This window comes from Rosa chinensis, chromosome 6 (assembly GCF_002994745.2).
Source record: "Rosa chinensis cultivar Old Blush chromosome 6, RchiOBHm-V2, whole genome shotgun sequence".
NCBI classification, from domain to species: Eukaryota; Viridiplantae; Streptophyta; class Magnoliopsida; order Rosales; family Rosaceae; genus Rosa; species Rosa chinensis.
Genome location: NC_037093.1, coordinates 64,302,033 through 64,321,144, shown reverse-complemented (window position 1 = coordinate 64,321,144; position 19,112 = coordinate 64,302,033). Strand labels below are relative to the sequence as shown.

The 19,112-nt window shown below is 38.5% G+C and overlaps 2 protein-coding genes and 1 non-coding gene across 4 annotated transcripts; 1 reads left to right on the top strand and 2 right to left on the bottom strand.

The window, feature by feature from the left end:
• Window positions 1-4,061: 4,061 nt before the first annotated feature.
• Window positions 4,062-4,520, bottom strand: LOC112168896. Its single transcript, XR_005801058.1, has 2 exons — window positions 4,313-4,520; window positions 4,062-4,178 (listed from the first exon to the last, which is right to left on the bottom strand). It is a non-coding gene; the product is annotated as an uncharacterized LOC112168896 (transcript).
• Window positions 4,521-5,066: 546 nt separating this feature from the next.
• Window positions 5,067-8,953, top strand: LOC112171764 (U-box domain-containing protein 35). The gene is made up of 10 exons (XM_040509299.1): window positions 5,067-5,551; window positions 5,674-5,774; window positions 5,873-5,994; window positions 6,163-6,368; window positions 6,503-6,560; window positions 6,657-6,969; window positions 7,083-7,184; window positions 7,260-7,688; window positions 7,869-8,627; window positions 8,745-8,953. The coding sequence occupies exons 1-10, from the start codon at window positions 5,341-5,343 to the stop codon at window positions 8,784-8,786; spliced, it is 2,343 nt and encodes a 780-aa protein (XP_040365233.1). The 5' UTR covers window positions 5,067-5,340; the 3' UTR covers window positions 8,787-8,953.
• Window positions 8,954-14,508: 5,555 nt separating this feature from the next.
• On the bottom strand, window positions 14,509-19,095 carry LOC112169976 (RNA-binding protein 208). 2 transcript variants are annotated; one of them, XM_024307106.2, is made up of 13 exons: window positions 18,879-19,095; window positions 18,537-18,656; window positions 18,254-18,315; window positions 18,025-18,127; window positions 17,537-17,613; window positions 17,343-17,404; window positions 17,154-17,241; window positions 16,778-16,853; window positions 16,435-16,465; window positions 16,214-16,333; window positions 15,618-15,703; window positions 15,269-15,442; window positions 14,509-15,020 (listed from the first exon to the last, which is right to left on the bottom strand). In XM_024307106.2, the coding sequence occupies exons 2-13, from the start codon at window positions 18,636-18,638 to the stop codon at window positions 14,778-14,780; spliced, it is 1,224 nt and encodes a 407-aa protein (XP_024162874.1). In that variant the 5' UTR covers window positions 18,639-18,656; window positions 18,879-19,095; the 3' UTR covers window positions 14,509-14,777. The 2 variants fall into 2 exon arrangements, with proteins under 2 accessions (XP_024162874.1, XP_024162873.1); XM_024307105.2 differs by having other exon boundaries at window positions 18,537-18,654; window positions 18,874-19,094.
• Window positions 19,096-19,112: the final 17 nt, after the last annotated feature.

Sequence of the window (19,112 nt, the reverse complement as noted above, 5' to 3'; positions counted from 1 at the left end):
GGTCGAGCTAGGAGATTTCAAGATCACTTATTACATTCATTGCTTAAATAGTGCACTGACTGCACATTTAAAAAATGACTACTAGTGTAGACTACCCCTTAATCAAATGAAGCTACAACACCAAAAAAACTTGTACATCTGCCTAAATATCCTTTTGGTATACATCAATACTGGTCCTTGGACAGAATTGTAACATCCAATAGAAAAAGGTATACAAGGCCAAGGCTCACCACGCCCACCAACAAAGGATGGAGTATTATTACACAAAATAAAAGAACAAACAAATAATAAAGTTTGGACCCAAAACAAAGCTCAGACCCAAAACAAACAATTTGCTTTATATATCACCATGTAACAAATCTTAATTTGCATGCTAATCTTGCTAATCCGATTGGCATATATATTGTCAAAGGAACACAATGATGGATCCACTATGTGCTCCATGTATCATATGTGAAGCAAACCAACCAATGAAGATAGATCGTTCGAAGTTGATGTACATACTGATTGATGTTCTATTAAGGTTTGGCACTATCGGCTAGGGCCCGTAGGATACCCCAAGCACCATACCATGGGCTGGGTTCACATCCCACCATGATGGTGCTCATCAGAGGCAACACTTTGGACACCAAAGGCCCCAGACCTGATTAGTACAGTCCATCTAATTACACACCAGAGGGCTGATACAACTACTAAGGTACAACCTGCGTCCCACATCGAAGAGATGGGAAACTCCTTTCCCATGCTCGAGTATTAAAGGATCAGCACAACCACCTTCTAAGAGCAGTAGCTCCTTTCCTAACACTATTACTCTGTCCATTTATATATTAGTATCTGACTTTGGCATCGGAGAGGTATAAACAGTCCGATACGGTTTATTCCTCTAATGTTTTGTTAAGGAAACGAGAATCAGGAGTTAAGATCGGTATCCTGAGGGGTATAGCATTCTGTGTGAAGTACCCGCAGAAAGCCACCAGCAACAGTTGATCTAATCATGTCATAGATGGCCATGAACTTTGAGAATGAACGAACACCGGCCCTTCTTTTTCTTTTGTATTAATTCCAAATTCCATCTGCAATAGATGTGAACCTTGGAAAGTGATTAAAGAGAAATGTGGGGTTTTGGTTTGTAATTGTGGAATACTTTGTTCTCTTGTTCGGTCACCATCCATTAAATCATGCACTTTCCTAACAGTGCTTCACAACAACCTTGTTTTTTCTTTTCTTTTTTTTGAATAAACAACAATCTTGTTTTATTTTGATATGGTTCTTACATTTATCAATTGTAATCGTTATTATTTTAAATAGAATTGTTGTCTTTGCTCAATAAAAAAAATATTGAAAATTTGATATATATTACAAATTCAAATAAACCTCCCAAGTTTATGGCAATTCACAGCTACTGTTACAAAACTGATCATAATAGTGCTTATTAATGAGCATCTTATAGTAGTAAATAGTAATTATATCCCAATAACTTAGGGATTTGGTCGATAACTACAAGAAATTTTTCCATGCTTCCATCATTCCACATGGTATATGTGACACATAGTTTTCATTGGTCCACGTCATGTCTTCTTTTTCTCTGTTAAATCAATTACTACTTCTGTTATCTCTTTCTGGAAAAATAGAAATGATGAACACCAAAACGCCAAACCTTAAATCCATGAATATATGTTGTCTAAATGGATCAATACCCAAAATCTCATCATTTTAGATCAAGTGAGTGAAGAAAATGATATTTCTACATGTTAATTAGTAATATGGGGAGGAAATGAAATTCAGACAAATAGGAAAAGAATTGTCAAGATCCAACAGAAGGTGGAAAAGTGCTCCCGGAGGACTGGGATTTGATCTTTTAGAGAATTCCAATAAAGGAATAATTAAACCCAGCCCAGATCCAAGCGAATAACAATCAAACAATCAGCTCAAAAAAAAAAGGGAGCTTCTATTCATACCTTCAAAATTGGTATTTCTACCTCTCTATTGACTTTGTTAGCTCATATCAAATTACCAATAAGGACACAAAAGAGGGAAAAAAAACTTTTTTTTTTTAATAATTTTTTTAACCCCACCCCACCCCTCCCCTCCCATGATGTCAGTGAGGTCTAAAACTGTGACATCCACGATATCGGTTATCCTAGATAACCAATAGGTCACAGCTCACAGACAAAAAAAAATCTCTTCTTACCTTTACAAACAGTATATTTCGATAAGGCAATTCGCAAAATTCTAAGCTGTGCATTGCCTATTATATTGCTGCTTGCGCTTTTTTTCCAACTCGAAGCAATTAGTAAATATGTGTCTCTCTCCAAGCTAAGGATCATTATGTTGGACCGGCTCTGGAACACCATAACCACTTTCAGTACGGGCATCTGTACGTAAATCATAATTAAGTGATGAAAACTTTGTATCCAAAAACTCAGTTTAATTAAAAATTTTGAGAATTGGGAGTAATATATAAACATCTCAGATAGCAGTATACCAACGTGCTTCTATATTCAATTGATTTAATGAAAAATACTGTATTGACTACCAACTGGAGATTTTTTTTATTTTTTATTTTTTTTGCAGCTTAATTGTATGATGAGTAAAATAGGATTGTGAAATCTTCAAAAATTGAACGAGGTTCGATTACTGATTTTGAAGGTATGAATAGAACGTAAAAGAAGAAGTTTTTATTGATTTTATTGGACGATGGGCGTTGTGAGAAAATTAGGGAGGTCTAGATAGCAAATTGGTTATCTATAAAAATAAGTTGGAGGTCTATTAAGTTGGGAGGTCCAAATGCCAACTTTGGAGGTATGAATAGAAACTCAAAAAAAAAAAAAACAATTTAATTATGGAAGGAGGAAATCAAGAACGATCACTGCATGTCAAATTATATCAAAAAATGTTTAAATCTCATCATTTGCAGGGTATCTCTCTGACCCTCACAAATGTCGCTCCTAAACAGTTTATGTCTTTACCATGGGAAGCACCGCGATATCTTGGAGATCTACAAAGCAGACATTTGTCACTACTTTCTCGAATCATGCAAAGATTATTGCTCTACATGAAGCCGTGCGTGAATTCATATGACTAAGGTCTGTAATTAGACATATTTGAGGAATTTGTGGTTTGAAGTCTACCACAGATAAATCTACATGCATATATAAGGATTATGTAGCTTGTATCGAACAAATGAAGTTAGGCTTCATCAAAGGCGACAACACCAAGCATATATCACTTAAGTTCTTTCATTATCAGCAATAACATGCACTTCTAAAGATTGAAGTGACTCAAATCCGATTAGAGGATAATGTAGCGGACTTATTTACTAAGTTGCTTCCTAAATCCACTTTCGAGAAATATGTAAAGAGTATCGGATTGAGAAAGTTATCCGAACTCCCATGATTGTAGCAATCAGAGGGAGATGTCGACATCAGGGGGAGGCATGACGGCTACATGTTCAATCTCGAAGAGTAAAGGACGTGTTGTACTCTTTTTCTCCTCCTCGAGCTTGTTTTTGTCCCACAAGGTTTTTCACTTGAGCAAGGTTTTTAACGAGGCAATGGATGAAGCGTCACCACCAAGTTTAAGCGGTACAAGGGGGAGTGTTGAAGGATATTGATATTTGTGTGCCTTATCAAACTAGGATTAGTTCTATGATTGTAATAGGAGAGAAGGTTTTAGAATTCTTAGTCCTATTCAGAATAGTTTTCCTTGTATCATTAGAATATGTACTTTGTAATCCCTATATATCGGGCTCCTATTATCAATAGTGGAATACATACAATTCTCTCATCAATCTCTCTCAAATTATCTCATAGGGATAAATTATTTTGCATTATAAGACCACTGCACCTGAATAATAACCGAGGTTGTAGTATTTGGGTTGAGAGTCAGTATATAGATGCTTTGCAAGGTCCTTTTCAATATCATCTCATATTCCCATTCTGTTTTTCCTATATCATGCACAAAAATCTAGCAAAACTTAGATAGCAATAACAGAACACACCAAACTTAGAGCTATTGTATGCAAATTATCACAAAGCACAAAGTATAGTTGCAGAAACTCACCACCCTGGCCTGTTTTAGGCTTCCAAATAACCTCAATGCAAGCCTTTTCAGGGTTTTCATTCTTCTTTGTCCCCGCTTTGGGTCCATAAACTGCAGCAAGAACTTTGGTATATCCCCTATAAAAAAAACAAGACCCAATTAGAAAACAAACTCAAATTCAGAGCACAAGCCCAGAAAGAAGAAAATATTGAACAGAGAGAGAGAGAGAGAGAGAGAGAGAGAGAGAGAGAGAGGGCAATGAGGTAAAAACCTTGACACCAACTGGCAGAGCCATGAGCTCGGTTGAGAACGTTGCGAGTACAGGCCAGTGGTCTCAACTGGTTCGGTGTACGACCATCTAATCTGTCAATTTCCATCGTCATTTAACGGAAGCTTGATTCTTTCAAGAGACCGAAGAAGAAGAATTGCAGAAATTGAACTTCGTTTAATGGAGGTTTTTGGGATTTAGGGTTTAACAGCTATAATTGCGATGGGCTTTCCGGGCCCAATGTTCTTATTCCTATTGAATTCTGACTCAACTTCCTTTTTTAGGGAATTAGAAATGTTTTTATTTCTCGAGTTGATCAACATAGACAACACACCAAAATGGAATGAAAGGAAATCTGTTATGACATTAATATTGTATTGGCTTCAGTTCATTGAAATGCAATTGAATTGAGATGATATTGATTGTCTCCCATTTCATTGTGATACCAATCCATATATGCTTATAATAATATCAAACTAGTTAGATTTTTAACTTTGAATATGTGAGATATTAGAGGTAATTAAATACAGTAGAAAATTGTCGTTTGCATTTATGCAATACTGATATTAACTGGAAGTTCAGATATTTTGGATTATCAAGTAATTACGGGAAAACAATAAAATTAGTTAGGGACAGGTCAAAGACCAAATGTATCCGCTAATGATGGCGAGTCTCTCATTCAATATACCCAATTGAAGAAAGGTAATGGTGGGAGATATTTATGGATTGACCAGTGAAAAAATCAAACCTAATTTGTTATTCCAAGTACTCTGATGTTCTTGCAAAGAAGTTAACAAGATAGAATCAGAAACATTAAAGAAAAGTTCACGGATACAATGATTAGAAACAGCCTCCTTCTTTGTCTTTTGGGACTCCACTGCAGAAGAGAGACAGAGGAGAACTTATTATACAAACACAATCCATTATCAAATTTGTGATTCCAATTTCTAAAGGTTACCTGGTTTTTCTTGGGATTTTTCTTTGTTTTTTGTTTCTTTGATTTCGAGGAAGAGAAAGAGTGAGAGAGGAAAATGTGGCTGCCTAATAATAAACAGGAAAAGAGGGATGGAGCAGGGACTGCATTGATAGCAGTGGCAATAGACAAAGACAAGAACAGCCAAACTTCACTGAAATGGGCAATAGACCATCTTGCTCAGAAAGGCCAAACTATTCTTCTCCTCCATGTCAAGATCAAACCCTCCTTGTTTTCTCAATCACCTAATCTTTCAAACTCCAACACAAGTAGGTGGAGAGTTATTCCCAATGCTTGATTGTTCCTCATTTAATCTTCCTTTCTTGTACACCAAGAAAATGAAATCATGGGTTCCTAACAACATATATTGATTTTTGATTATTGGGTGCAGGAAGTAACCCAAATTGGGACCAGCATTTGGTATGCAAAGACCCTGATCCCCAGACCAGGGAATTGTTCCTTCCTTTTCGCGTTTTCTGCACAAGAAAAAATGTGAGTCTCATGAACTTTATATTGCTTGTCTGTTACATTCAGAAAGGTAAATAGGGTCACAAGATCACATATGGCTGATCATATTATTTGTACATCAGATACAATGCAAAGACATCGTACTAGAAGACTCGGATGTAGCTAAAGCATTGATCGAATACACTACCCAAAGTGCAATCGAGCATTTGGTTGTTGGTGCCTCATCAAAAAGCGGTTTTCTTAGGTACATACATTATGTTTTTCTGAAGCCTTGAGCAAATCAATTGTCCTATAAATAAAAATGTTGAACTTGAAAGTTAACAGGTTCTGCAAGGGTTGATAAGTATACAACTATGAAAAGGCCTTGAAATTCCACGGAACATATGCTTAACTACTTCAAAAAATTATGCAGATTCAAACAATCAGATATTCCGGGCACTGTAATGAAATTGGCTCCAGATTTTTGTAATGTATATATCATATCGAAAGGAAAACCTCATTCCTCGAGAGCTGCCACGCGTCCAGCTCCAGCCATCTCACCTTTGCGGAACCAAGTTCGTAACCAAATCAACACCACAAAATCAGAGCCATATGTCTACCCTCCTAATAATATGAAAGGTAAGTAAACTTGTATCTTACGTACTGGGAGTACCTTATACATATTCAACACAATGCTCTCGATCTCTCACTAATTGTTCGTGCCACGCGCCATATATTGCTCGCTAAAACCTATATGTTGGATCATATACCAGCACCGGAAAAGCCACCGGAAAAACTACACCATTCACATGATGAATCAGACTTATTCAGGTCAGATCACACAAGTTTGTGAAATACGCGGATAAGAAAGAAACATATGTGTAAAAAGTGAAAACTAACATATAGTAATCATGGTATGGAAAGCAGGTCACCATTCACTAGGAAAGGTCCAAATGGGAAGTCATATCCGGAGCTCCCTACGATGGATTCTGACATATCTTATGTTAGCTCTGGAAGGCCCAGCATTGACCGCATCTTCCCTACATTCTATGACACCTTTGATTCAGGAAAAGCCACCCCGCCACGAATGTCAAACAGCACAGAAATAGACATGAACCACAGCTTTGAATCCATGAACTACTATGGAAGGAGGTCTGTGGATATCAGCAGCTCACCTCCTACATTCTCCTCAATCTCTCAGGAAAGTGATAGACTATCGTCTGCTTCACAGCCAATGATGGTAAGTGTATCTTGTCAAATTTCAGTAACATTACTTATGCTTGTTTGTGTGAAAACACCCAGCATCCAAATATTATGTTACAATAGAGATGGTTTTACTAATCAAAATTACAGGAAGATGTGGAGGCTGAAATGAGGAGGCTAAAGCTCGAGCTCAAGCAAACTATGGAAATGTATAGTACTGCCTGTAAAGAGGCACTCACGGCAAAGAAAAAGGTACAAGAAGCCTTACACGCTTCATCATTTCAAGCAAGAAGCTCTTATTATAACAAGAGATATAAATATGTACAGGCAGTAGAACTCCAGCGCTGGAAATTAGAAGAAGAAAGAAGATTGGAAGAGGCACGGTTAGCTGAGGAAGCTGCAATGGCTATTGTGGAAAAGGAAAGAGCCAAGTCCAAAGCAGCCATGGAGGCAGCTGAAGCAGCTAGGAGAATCGCACAACTGGAAGCGCAGAAGAGAATCAATGCAGAAATGAAAGCAATCAGAGAAGCAGACGAGAAGAAGAAGGCAATCAGTGCTTTACAACAGTCGGATGTCAGGTATAGGAGGTATTCCATCGAGGAAATTGAGGCTGCCACAGAGTTCTTTGCAGAATCTCGCAAGATTGGTGAAGGAGGCTATGGTCCTGTATATCGGTGTAATCTAGATCATACACCTGTGGCAATTAAAGTTCTACGCCCTGATGCAGCTCAAGGAAGATCACAGTTTAACCAAGAGGTAATGTTTGAATTCTTACATATACATATGCTATGTTGTGTTGCCAGATTGTGAACTTGGACCACCCATATTGACAGTCTGGTAACATAACGTGTCAGCAAGATAAACTTTCCTCGTATACATGCATCAATAATAGTGATAGAATTGTACATATACACATTTCTATATTTTCTACATCAGGTTGAAGTACTTAGCTGTATAAGGCATCCTAATATGGTTCTGCTCCTTGGGGCCTGCCCTGAGTATGGATGTTTGGTTTACGAGTACATGGCAAATGGGAGCTTGGAAGACCGCCTCCTGCGAAGAGGAAACAGTCCACCTCTCTCTTGGCAGCTTAGGTTTAGAATTGCAGCTGAAATCGGCACAGGCTTGTTGTTCCTCCACCAAGCCAAACCAGAACCACTTGTGCACCGTGACTTGAAACCTGCCAACATCTTGCTTGACAGGAACTATGTTAGCAAGATCAGTGACGTTGGCTTGGCCAGGCTGGTGCCTCCATCAGTGGCTGACAATGTGACACAGTATCGAATGACATCAACAGCCGGAACATTCTGCTACATTGATCCTGAGTACCAGCAGACAGGCATGCTCGGCGTGAAGTCTGATGTGTACTCTCTTGGAATAATGTTTTTGCAAATGATCACAGCCAAGCCAGCAATGGGACTGACTCATCATGTCGAAAGGTCTCTTGAGAAGGGGACTTTCGCTTCAATGCTGGATCCAGCCGTGCAAGATTGGCCTGTCGAAGAAACCATGAACTTTGCCAAGCTGGCTCTCCAATGTGCAGAGTTAAGGCGAAAAGACAGACCGGACCTTGGCAAGGTGATCCTGCCAGAACTCAACAGATTGAGAATGATTGCTGAAGAGACTATGCATCCCACACTGATGGGTGATGACGGCGGCTTTTCACCCCAGCACAGCCAAGTTTCACTGCAGCTAGTAAGTACAAGTACATATATAAGTCATAACCATCAAACCCTACTAGTTCATAATGCCTAGTGCTAACCAGAGAAATCATCAAATGCTGAATGAAATGTTGTTTGATTGATTTTGCAGGATGGAATGAGTGGACCAGGCTCGAGATCTGTCGAGGGCTAAGATCAAACACCTATAAATCAATCAATCGCTCTCTAACATGTCGAATATTTGAACTGTTATAAGCACACGTGTAACAGACCAACAGGACTGCTTACTTAAAGCAGATCGAATACAAAAAATGTAAAGATTTTGTAGAAAATTTTGATGTTCCATCGTCCTGTAGCAAATGTAGTAAACAGTAAACGATAAGCTCATGAAATTTACTGGCCGTCATTTTTTTTTTCTGTAGAAACGACAATTTCTTTTATTATTATGGTTTTGTTTATTAAGGTTTAAATAAGAAAATGGTAGAATATCTTTCCAATGGATGTTTTGTATAAAAATAAGGGGAAATGATCATTTACCCAATTTTGGGGTTAATTAACCCTATTTACCCAAACACTCTAAAAAATTGTTCACTTACACAACAGTTTTTATTTTTAAACCCCACTTATCCAAAACTCTAAGAGTTGGACCTGTTTTCTTCATATTTTTGTTCTGTTTTGCGCTTTTTTAATTGTCAAAGCTGAAAATTGAAACAGAAAGAGACTTAGAGAGAGAAACTCCCCGATTATAGAGAGAGAAGCTCTGATATTTTAGAGAGAGAGAGGAGCTGTGCAATTTCTGGAGTGAGAGGAGCTCTGCAAATTAGAGAGAGAGAGAGAGAGAGAGGAGCTCTACAATTTCAAGAAGAGAGAGAAACTGTGTGATTTCCGACGCCGGCGATTGCGATCGGCTCGACTGGGGACGAAGACACCGGTGAATGCTCTCGGATCAACCGGAATTGTGAAATTGCAGGTGCGAAATCGCCGGACCTTGAAGCTCCAGAATCGATTGGGTTTGGAACAGAGAGGTTGATGATGGAGTCTGACTCTGCGACGGATCGAAGGAATTTGAGGAGCGATTTGTTACATTTTCTGAAATGTTTTGCTAGTTCTGACTACATTATTGGGGAGCAATAATGTGTCTTAATTTTTATGAAGTCTCTATAATTGTGTTCAGTGATATTTTCCTTTGTGTTTGAAGACTGCTTCTAATGTGTTTTGGTAGTTCTGACTATATTATTGGGGGGCAATAATATGTTTATTGCGGGGCAATAATATATTTGTTTTGTTATTTTTTGCAGGAATATGGGTGATCCTTTAGTTGTTAGGTGCATTTATTCTTGCGAAGAGGCCACCCAGGAGGCCTAGGGTGAAGCAGTTCAAGTCAAGTGGAGAGTGTGAAAAAAAAGCCAATTCGTTGTGGTCGTTGTGGCAAAATGGACGCTCATAACCTGATTATTTGGGGACTTAAATTCACCAAGTATTGAATTTGAATACCTGTACTTTTGTAAATTAATTTAAAACCAAACTGAGTTACTTCTGACCATCTATAAAAAAAAATTATTGGGGGGCAATAAACTTTTTATGACCCCCCAATAAACCTAATTATTTTGGTTAATGAATCTAGCAGCAATTTGTTGAAAGGACCTGTAATAAATGAACCACAATTAAGACATTATTTGGGGGGGAGGGGGGATAATCCGTCTATTGCCTCCCAATAGACCACCTCAAAAATCACAAGTTTCTATCATTGACAGATTATTGTACTTTAATAAACTCAAAACAACATAAGACTTATCAAAACTCTAATTTCAGTGATTAATTAACCACAGTTAAGAAATTATTGGGGGGCAATAATCTGTCTATTGCCCCCCAATAGACCACCCCAAAAATCACCAGTTTCTATCATTAACAGATTAGTGTGCTTTAATAAACAGCGCAGTGATTATTGTCCCCCAATAGACATATTATTGGGGGACAATAATCTTTTTTCTTTATTGGGGGGACAGACGACGCCGGCGATTGCGATCGGCTCGACTGGGGACGAAGACACCGGCGATTGCTCTAGAATCAACCGAAACTGTGAAATTGCAGGTGAGAAATCGCCGGACCTTGAACCTCCAGAATTGATTGGGTTTGGAACACAGAGGTTGATGATGGAGTCGGACTCCACGATGGATCGAAGGAACTTGAGGAGTGAGCGGAGGTCGCAGATGACAGGACCTGCCCCGGATTTCACCTTAATAATCCAAAGTAGCCCTGCGGTGCCCACCTCAGAAGAAATTCTACCAAAAATTTGGCGGAACTCCCTCTAAAAGTAGATTACCCAAAAACTTGTAGAAAGACATTTACACTTCTAAAATAATCCACCCTTATTCTTCTAGAGCCACCCTGCTCCCTATATCACAACATCTCCCATTTCACAAACAATTCTGAACTTAAGAATATTAATCTCATAGGTTATCAGAGCAATCTAATGTACAGGCGTACAAGAGAATATAATACAAGATAAAGGACCGATACTTTTATAATGCGGAAGCTATGACAGCTATGCCTCAACCCCAAGTATGCTCGACCTCAAGCTAAACTGGCCTGCAAACTGGGCATTTAATACCGAAGGGCCCAGGGGAAAACATTTAAAAATCGTTAGAGTGAGTGGACGAAAAATAAGTAATTTTGAATGAGTAAGTAAAACTTAATGCTTTCCCAAGTTATTCTCTAAAACCTCGCATGCAGTAACAATCTTGGAAATACTTTTAATCATCATCTTTACTGCAATCTTAATCACGTAAAAAAATAGAGCATCTTGCAATCTCTTAAAATCTCATCCTCAATCCTTTTTAAAACATCCTTTTCAAGAGGTTCGTTTGATGACTAGAAATGACTGCTGTCTAGTCATCTCATGCCATCTGGGAGGGACTGCCACCCAAATGACTCATCGGAAGGGAATGCCAACCGGAATAGGAGGCGGTGGATAGAAGGGACTGCCAACTAACCACAGGTAGTTAGAAGGGATTGCCAACTAACTATCTCATGTCATCTGGAAGGGACTGCTAACCAGGTGACGCATTGAAAAGGACTGCCAACCGGGATGTAGTCTAGAAGGGACTGCCAACCAGACTATTACCTAGAAGGGACTGCCAACTAGGTAATGCATGCATGCGCTGACTGATAGCCTCCTCAATAAACTGGAAACAACCTCTTTCAATTACTTGCTTTCGGAAAGAAACTCGATATTACTTCAATAAATCATTAATAATTCACCGAAAGCATAACTCAGGATTATCTCGCTAACTCAAACCTCAATATCTCAATAAATCCTCGAAAGCATAAATCAAATACTCTGTAAATCAATAAATGCTTTCGGAAAGAAATCTCAATCTAACTTCAAGCTGATAAGTGCGGAGCTCAAAGCTCAATAAATCTAGATAATTCAATCATGCTCAAATATTCGATGAAACATTCGTACTCGTGAATCCTCATAAAAACCGATATTTGAAATCAATAATTCTCATAATATTTTCTTCATCAGTCACTTCCCGAAAATCATTTCCCAACTCAATAACTCATAAATAAATAGCTTTAAAAAATCTATTGAAAGCCCTCAGGAAGGAAATCCACTAAAAAATCCCGTAACTCATAGAGCATAATAAATCTCAAGAAATCAAGCTCATAAAATCATAACACTCAATAATTCAAATATTAAATTAAACCTCAATCGGAAAAATAATAATATACTGCATGCACATTTAATTTAAAATAAATGTCCACTCACAATACTATTTAGGCGATCACGTATACGAGTTCCTTCATCGAGCAATAGCTCGGTATATCGCCCTGTACACAATTAAAATTTGTGAATAACGATTCGGCAATTAAATACGATTCCTAAAATCAAATCCTCATAATCATATCTTCACTTCTTCTCGGATTCAACCCAAATTATACCACTAATACCAATTCGTTAATTTAAAGGTTCCAAGGCAGAACCGAGAGATATCGGACGGTCGGATTCTCGTAAATCGGTAATGGAATTCTAAATTCCGGAAATTTCATAATCAACACAACTTTTCTTCAATTCCAACAATTCACATTTACGAGCTCTACATCAATTATAGGATTTATTAGGCTAAAAATCGAAGTCAGAAAACTGCCCTACGTGCCTCCACACGCCACCTACAGTGGCGGCGCGTGGGCACCAAATTTTGGCAGCAACAACATCACAACAGACCCAACAAGTTTCTCAACTACAGCACATTCCAATTTTACCTTTAAGTGCTCGAAATTGGCCGGTGAAGAAAACCCAGAAAATCCAAGAACCCTAGGATCGGGTTTTGATCGATTCTCCCTCTACACTGCAAATCGTGGCTCAAGGCAAGGGGAAAATGATCCTTGGCGAAAATCGCATCTTCGACGCCTGTTTGGTGGCCGGAGACAGTCGAAATCGCCGGAAATCTACGAAACTTCCAAATTGCTACAGTGAGCTTCACGACTCAAATCTAAGCTCCTCTGGCCAAGTCATCGAAAAACACCACCGCAGGTGTGACAAAGAGGAGGAGGCGAACTTGCCGGTGCCTGGATTCCGTCGTGGGGTGGCCGGAGGAGGAAGAAATCGGTGGAGGAAAAATCGGGCCGAAGAGGAGGAAAGGATCGGGGGAGAGGAGAGAGAAAACTCGGTAAGTTTCCGAAAATGGAAACTTACCACAGTAGTTTCCACTTTTTATAGAAACTTACTATGAACAATAACTTTCGTATTTCGCTCATAACTTTTGCATACGAACTCCAATTTTTACGTACCACATATGCACGCCCTCGGTTTAACGTCCTCTACAACTTTCATGAAGAACATTTTCTCAAATTTTGACCCGACCAAAAAGTCAACTTTTAGGACCACTACAAGTATTGAAACGACAGTAAAAGTGAATGTAAAGATCGTTTACCGTCCAAATGACTAGTAAACCGGTGAATTCAGGTTCGGGACGTTACAGCAGACTCGGAGGAACGAGAACTCAGCGCGGACCAGATCGCAGACGGCGGTGGCTGGTGAGTCTGATTCGGATTCCGGCGAGGGCTTGGGTGTGATTCACTCGGTCCATTGAGAGAGAGTATCTAGGATGAGAGAGAGAGGCTGAGGGGAGTCGAGAGAGAGAGTATGAGGGCAATACTGTCAATAGATGTTAGATTGGGTAAATGAGGTTAAAAAACTGTTAGTGGAGCAAGTGGGCAATTTTTAGACTAAAATTGGGTAAGTGGTCACGGCCCCAAAAAATAATTGATAGAACAACATTATTGACGCCTTTTTGTCATGTCAAGAGAGATTCAAATGAAATTTTTTGGCAAAACACCTTTGACAATGAGTTCTTGTCAGCGGAAGATTTAATTAAAAACATTGATAAAACATCCTTGGCCAAAATTATAGTAGAAGTTTCAAGTAAAAAATAGTATAACATGTTTGCCCACGCAAAGTTCATCCGCGGTTATTATAAAATAAATAAATAAATAAAATAAAATTGGTAGAATAACTTTCATGAAGCTATGTTGTCCCTTGAAGACACTCGATAACAAGCATAAATCGAGAATTTTAAAGCTTATGCATGTAACAAGCTATACCGTACCATTCATTTGGTTGCTTGAAAAGATTTGCGCTAATTATGTCCTCTAAATATTATTAGATGGCACAAAAAATCATATGCTGAAGAGAGCTTGATCACACAAAAATCCAACACTAACGAGTAACGAGTATTGTGTTGTCACAACCTGTACGTTTCAAGTTTCTTTAGAGGTACATTGGTAGCAATGAAACCCAGAAGAATGGTTCTTAAGGCGACGGTAAGACCACCTTGACAGTTGACGCTTCTCAATTTCTTTTGTTTCATGGAATTATGGTGATAAAACATGTTTTTAGATGGATCATCTTCTGGTTACTTAACCCAAATATATATTTATAACAAGTCCCACATATCGTAAGCGTAAAATTCCAATTTCTAATCACTGATTACATGATACAACATAGGAGATCAAAAATTCATGTAACTGAATATGGACTGAAGAAAAACTCAAAAACGGAAAAAGGAAAAAAAAGAGCAAAAAAAAAAGAAAAAGAAAATACTTGTACTGATAAGGTCAGAGGAACAATTGGCACAATTAATTCGGTGAAAAACCCAAACTGGTCTGGTCGGACCTGATGTCAAGGATAATACATGAGCTGGTGACCTGACGATGTGTTAGGATATCCCTCATACATAGGTTGAGTTCCACCAGAGCTCATGGCAGCCTGACTTAAGGCAAGTTGACGCCGATAAGCCAACAACTCGGCAGGAGAATAGCCTTGGTTCATAGCAGCATTTGGAAGGATCTGATAGGGTTGAGCAGGGGGTGGTAGAGGATTCGAAGGTAACCCAGGTGGAGTTGGCTTGCTACCCCATGAGCACTGCAATGCATAATCCCATTATTACCATAAGACAAGATGCTTTTATCATTTATGACAGGCATACAACGATATTTCACAATTTCCTAGATGACCACCAGTGGAATGGTACAGGGGTTTTCAAATGGTCTCAGCATGGATTTACCTTGTAGGTCCAGGGTGGACACAAACCAAGAATATACAGAAACCTACGGAAAGTGTCAATATGTGATCATGTGCATCAAACGAGCTTGCAGTAAAGGTTTTATTACCTTCATGGACTTTCCACGAATTATCCTGCCATTACCCATTTGGATCGCCATGGCAGCTTCTTCATGAGTGTTGTATCTCACAAATCCAAAACCTTTATCCCTCTGCACACGCACTTCCTCAATAACCCCAGCCCCAAGAGCATGAAACTGACTATGAAGTTCAGCTTGAGTGATCTGAACATGCAGGCTAGATTATCAGCAAGATTATACGGCTAACTTCGTAAGATGTACCAGAAGTTCAATTTTATTTTATTTCAGAATTAAAAAAAATTTTAAAAAAAAGTCTAAAACACCATGTTCAAGGTCTAACACTTAGATTGTAATGTAGCAAGATTCACTGTTTAATCACCTCATGGGGAAGGTTGCCAACATAGACAGTCGTATATGCTTGATTATTTTCTGGGGCCTCTTCATTGGAGTTCTCCTGACCTCCATCTGAAAAGAATGCAAACAGAAGAACATTCATTAGGTCTTGTCCCTACTTCTGCACAGCCTGGTATTATCAAGGAAGGCAATGCATATCAGGGGTCAACTATAAAATGAAGACCTATATTCTCTACCAATTATCTAAAAATATTCTAGCAAAAATAGGGACTAAACACCTATAGCACATTTCAAACTTAAGACTGGCAGCTTTGGTGTACTACATGAAATAACCAGCATCAGACTCATATCCATGATTTTATAATTCTAGTCAGGTTAGATTTCAATCATTAACCAAAGGTTTTCATTAGGACTGTATTGACCACGTAACTAATTACATTACTAGTATATTCACGACATTATCAAAGCTCAGCTTAGCGCCTTTGATGCAAACTTGTATCAACTATCAAGTAGTAGCACAATTAAAGTCCTATAACGCCAAGAAGGCCTTGACAGCAACCTCTAATCAAATTAACCAGGGCCTACATAGTGTGGGCCAACTAACGAAATTTCCCGTGCTACCTGAAGATTCATTTGTCAGTACAACTGCATTTTGTGTGTCATTACTCTGCTTCTCTTCACTGGAACTAGCACTTTTAGTTGCCCAGTTGCATCTTATTTGCCTGTTTCCAAGCCATTTACCTACAAACCGGACCCAAAGTACATCAAACATTCTGGACTGATGATATAATGATGTTTAAAAAATGAAGAATCATCAAACACTCTGCATCTGGATGTGTTACCGGATAAATCATTGATAGCACTCTGAGCATCCTGCAGAACAAATGCATGAAGTCCCTAATCAATCTAGTGATACAACAGACCCTTAAGATAGCAAAATCAACACTATCAACCCAAACATGCTGTTATCTTAGTATCTACACCTCTAGGTGAACCAAGTCTTTACAATAGATTGGGAAAGAAAAAAAAAACAATTCACATAATCAAGAAAAGTTGCTTTACACGCACACACATACACATAAATATATATATATATATGTGTGTGTGTGTGTGTGTGTGTGTGTGTGTGGGAGGGGATTATGGAGTGGGGATGAATTCTCCCTATGACTCTCTAGCTTGTGATACCTGCTGGTTACGGAAAGAAACAAAGCCATATCCTTTTGAGCGGCCAGTTTTGTGATCCCACATGACCCTTGCGTCACTGCATATCATGAAAGGACAAAAGGGAAATCTTGTAAGCCTAACAACAAAGAGGAGATTCTGATTTTGATTGGGTGATATGCAGTGTTATACCACACCAATTTGAAGCAAACAGTTTAAACAACTGAGAAGAAACTATTATGTTTCTAGTTTCTACATTAAGTATCAGCTGAACTTGGCAGCAGTAAAATTAAAATTTGACCAAGTAATGAGGAACACGATAACATGCTACCCTGGAGTCTTGGGCATATCTGCTAAAAATGAAATAGGAAAAAAGATATCCAAAGAAACAGGAACTCACGAACAACTAGGATAGACCGAGAAGCAAGCAAATAAAGTTGCATCTGTAATCTCTGGACTAAGATCACCAACAAATATATTGTAGTGCCCTGATAATTGTAGAATTGCATTAAAGGAATGAACCCTAATGAAATGGTAACAAGCAATAATATCCAAGAGCAGCAGCAGAGCAACTGAAGCTCAAAGTAACCTGAAGTGTCTTCCCTCTGGCTATTGGCATACGCCCAATTCACCTTAAGTGCAAGGCCATAACTGCAAACAGATTCAGAAATATTAATAAGTTTAAATCCGCTTTGATAATAACATCAAGTTTTCTTGTTTTTCTTTTCCTCAAATCAAATATGATGACTGCAGTAATAATGATACAGCCATATGAATACTTACAGTTGGCGTCCATGCAAACTCATTATTGCAAGGGCTGCAGAAGTCCGATCAAGGTAGTCAACAAATCCATATGATGACTGCAATAATAATGACACAGCCACATCATTAAAATAAATAATTATGGGGATAACCAACTGAATTTAAATCCAGCATTTCCGATTTATTTGATGCAATTGAAAAATTATCCAATAAGTTTAAAACTTAAAACCTCTAATCTAAAAATGCATCATGTCTCAACGACCAAATGCTAAGATCCATATCAGCACTTTTAAAATGATAAGATCATTTGCATATAACCACCAATTGGAAAGCACTAACTGTCTACTGATTTATGTAATAATTTCATATTTAGATGAGGGGAGGGAGGGCCCTGATTAAAAATGAAAAGAAATAAACCCTGCAATGACAGTCAGGGGATGTTCTCACAAGAGTATTGCAGCAAAAAGGTAACTTCAGACTGATCTACAAGAAGGGAGAGCTCAATCTACCTTATCCTTTCTGATGAGTTTGCACCCTGCAAGAGGACCAACGCTCTGGAAAACTTCGGCAAGAAGCTTCTCGGTGACATTAACATGAATATTTCCGACATAGCTGAAACCATATTTGACAAAGAATATGAACAACTAGAAGCTCCATCCAAGATTCACTTAAAAATGGTAACGAAACCCAAAACTTCCAAAAACAGGAGGAAGAAATAGCCATTGTTTTAGCACTTACACACTGTGGCACGTAGACGGGTCAAAGCCCGGAGGCAGATTTCCACTTGGGATAGGCTCCATCTGCAAATCATCAAGAAAGGGATAAACAAACAATCCTAGCAAATCTAACAGCGCAATTCAGATTGAAAGACATTATAAACAAAACTACATACAAGAACCATCATATGCAAAGTACAGGTGAAACTCAGTGATTCCCAACATCTTAAATTACCAAACTTTGTGATCAAAACAAACACAAAAAGCACAAGAATTTCGACGAAAGATAAAGAGCATGGGGGAACCTGAGACATAGCAGCTGCAAGAACACCAGGATGGTACATGTGCTGTTGCTGCTGTTGAAGCAGCGCTTGCTGCATTATGGCTTCTTGTTGCTGCTGTTGCATATTTCACACCCTTCCCCTAATCACAATTCACAACAGACACAGATCACCCATTTATCAAATTCTGTAACACAAAAATTGCAAAAGACTCCAACTTTCTTGCAAATCCTTTTGTGGGTTTCTTTCTTTCTTGGACGATTGAAATTGACTTTGAAGGTAGGAATCACAAGTGAAAAAAGATGCAGACTTTGTTGAAATCTGACAAGAGAAATTGAAACCCAAAAGAAAAAAGAGAAACCTGATGATGATGATCGTTGGTATTGGATTGGAGGGAAACACGGTGGTGGTGCTGATGCGTTTGGCTCCGAAATTCCAATGTTTCTGTCGGAGCAACTTTCTCACTGAAACCACATGACTCGGGTTTGGCTAGAATATTAGCACTTTTTTCTTTTTTTTGTTTACTATTTTCTTTTTTTATATGAAACTTATCATTATCTATCCACGAAATAGTTTAGTATTTTTCTTTTCTTTTTTTGA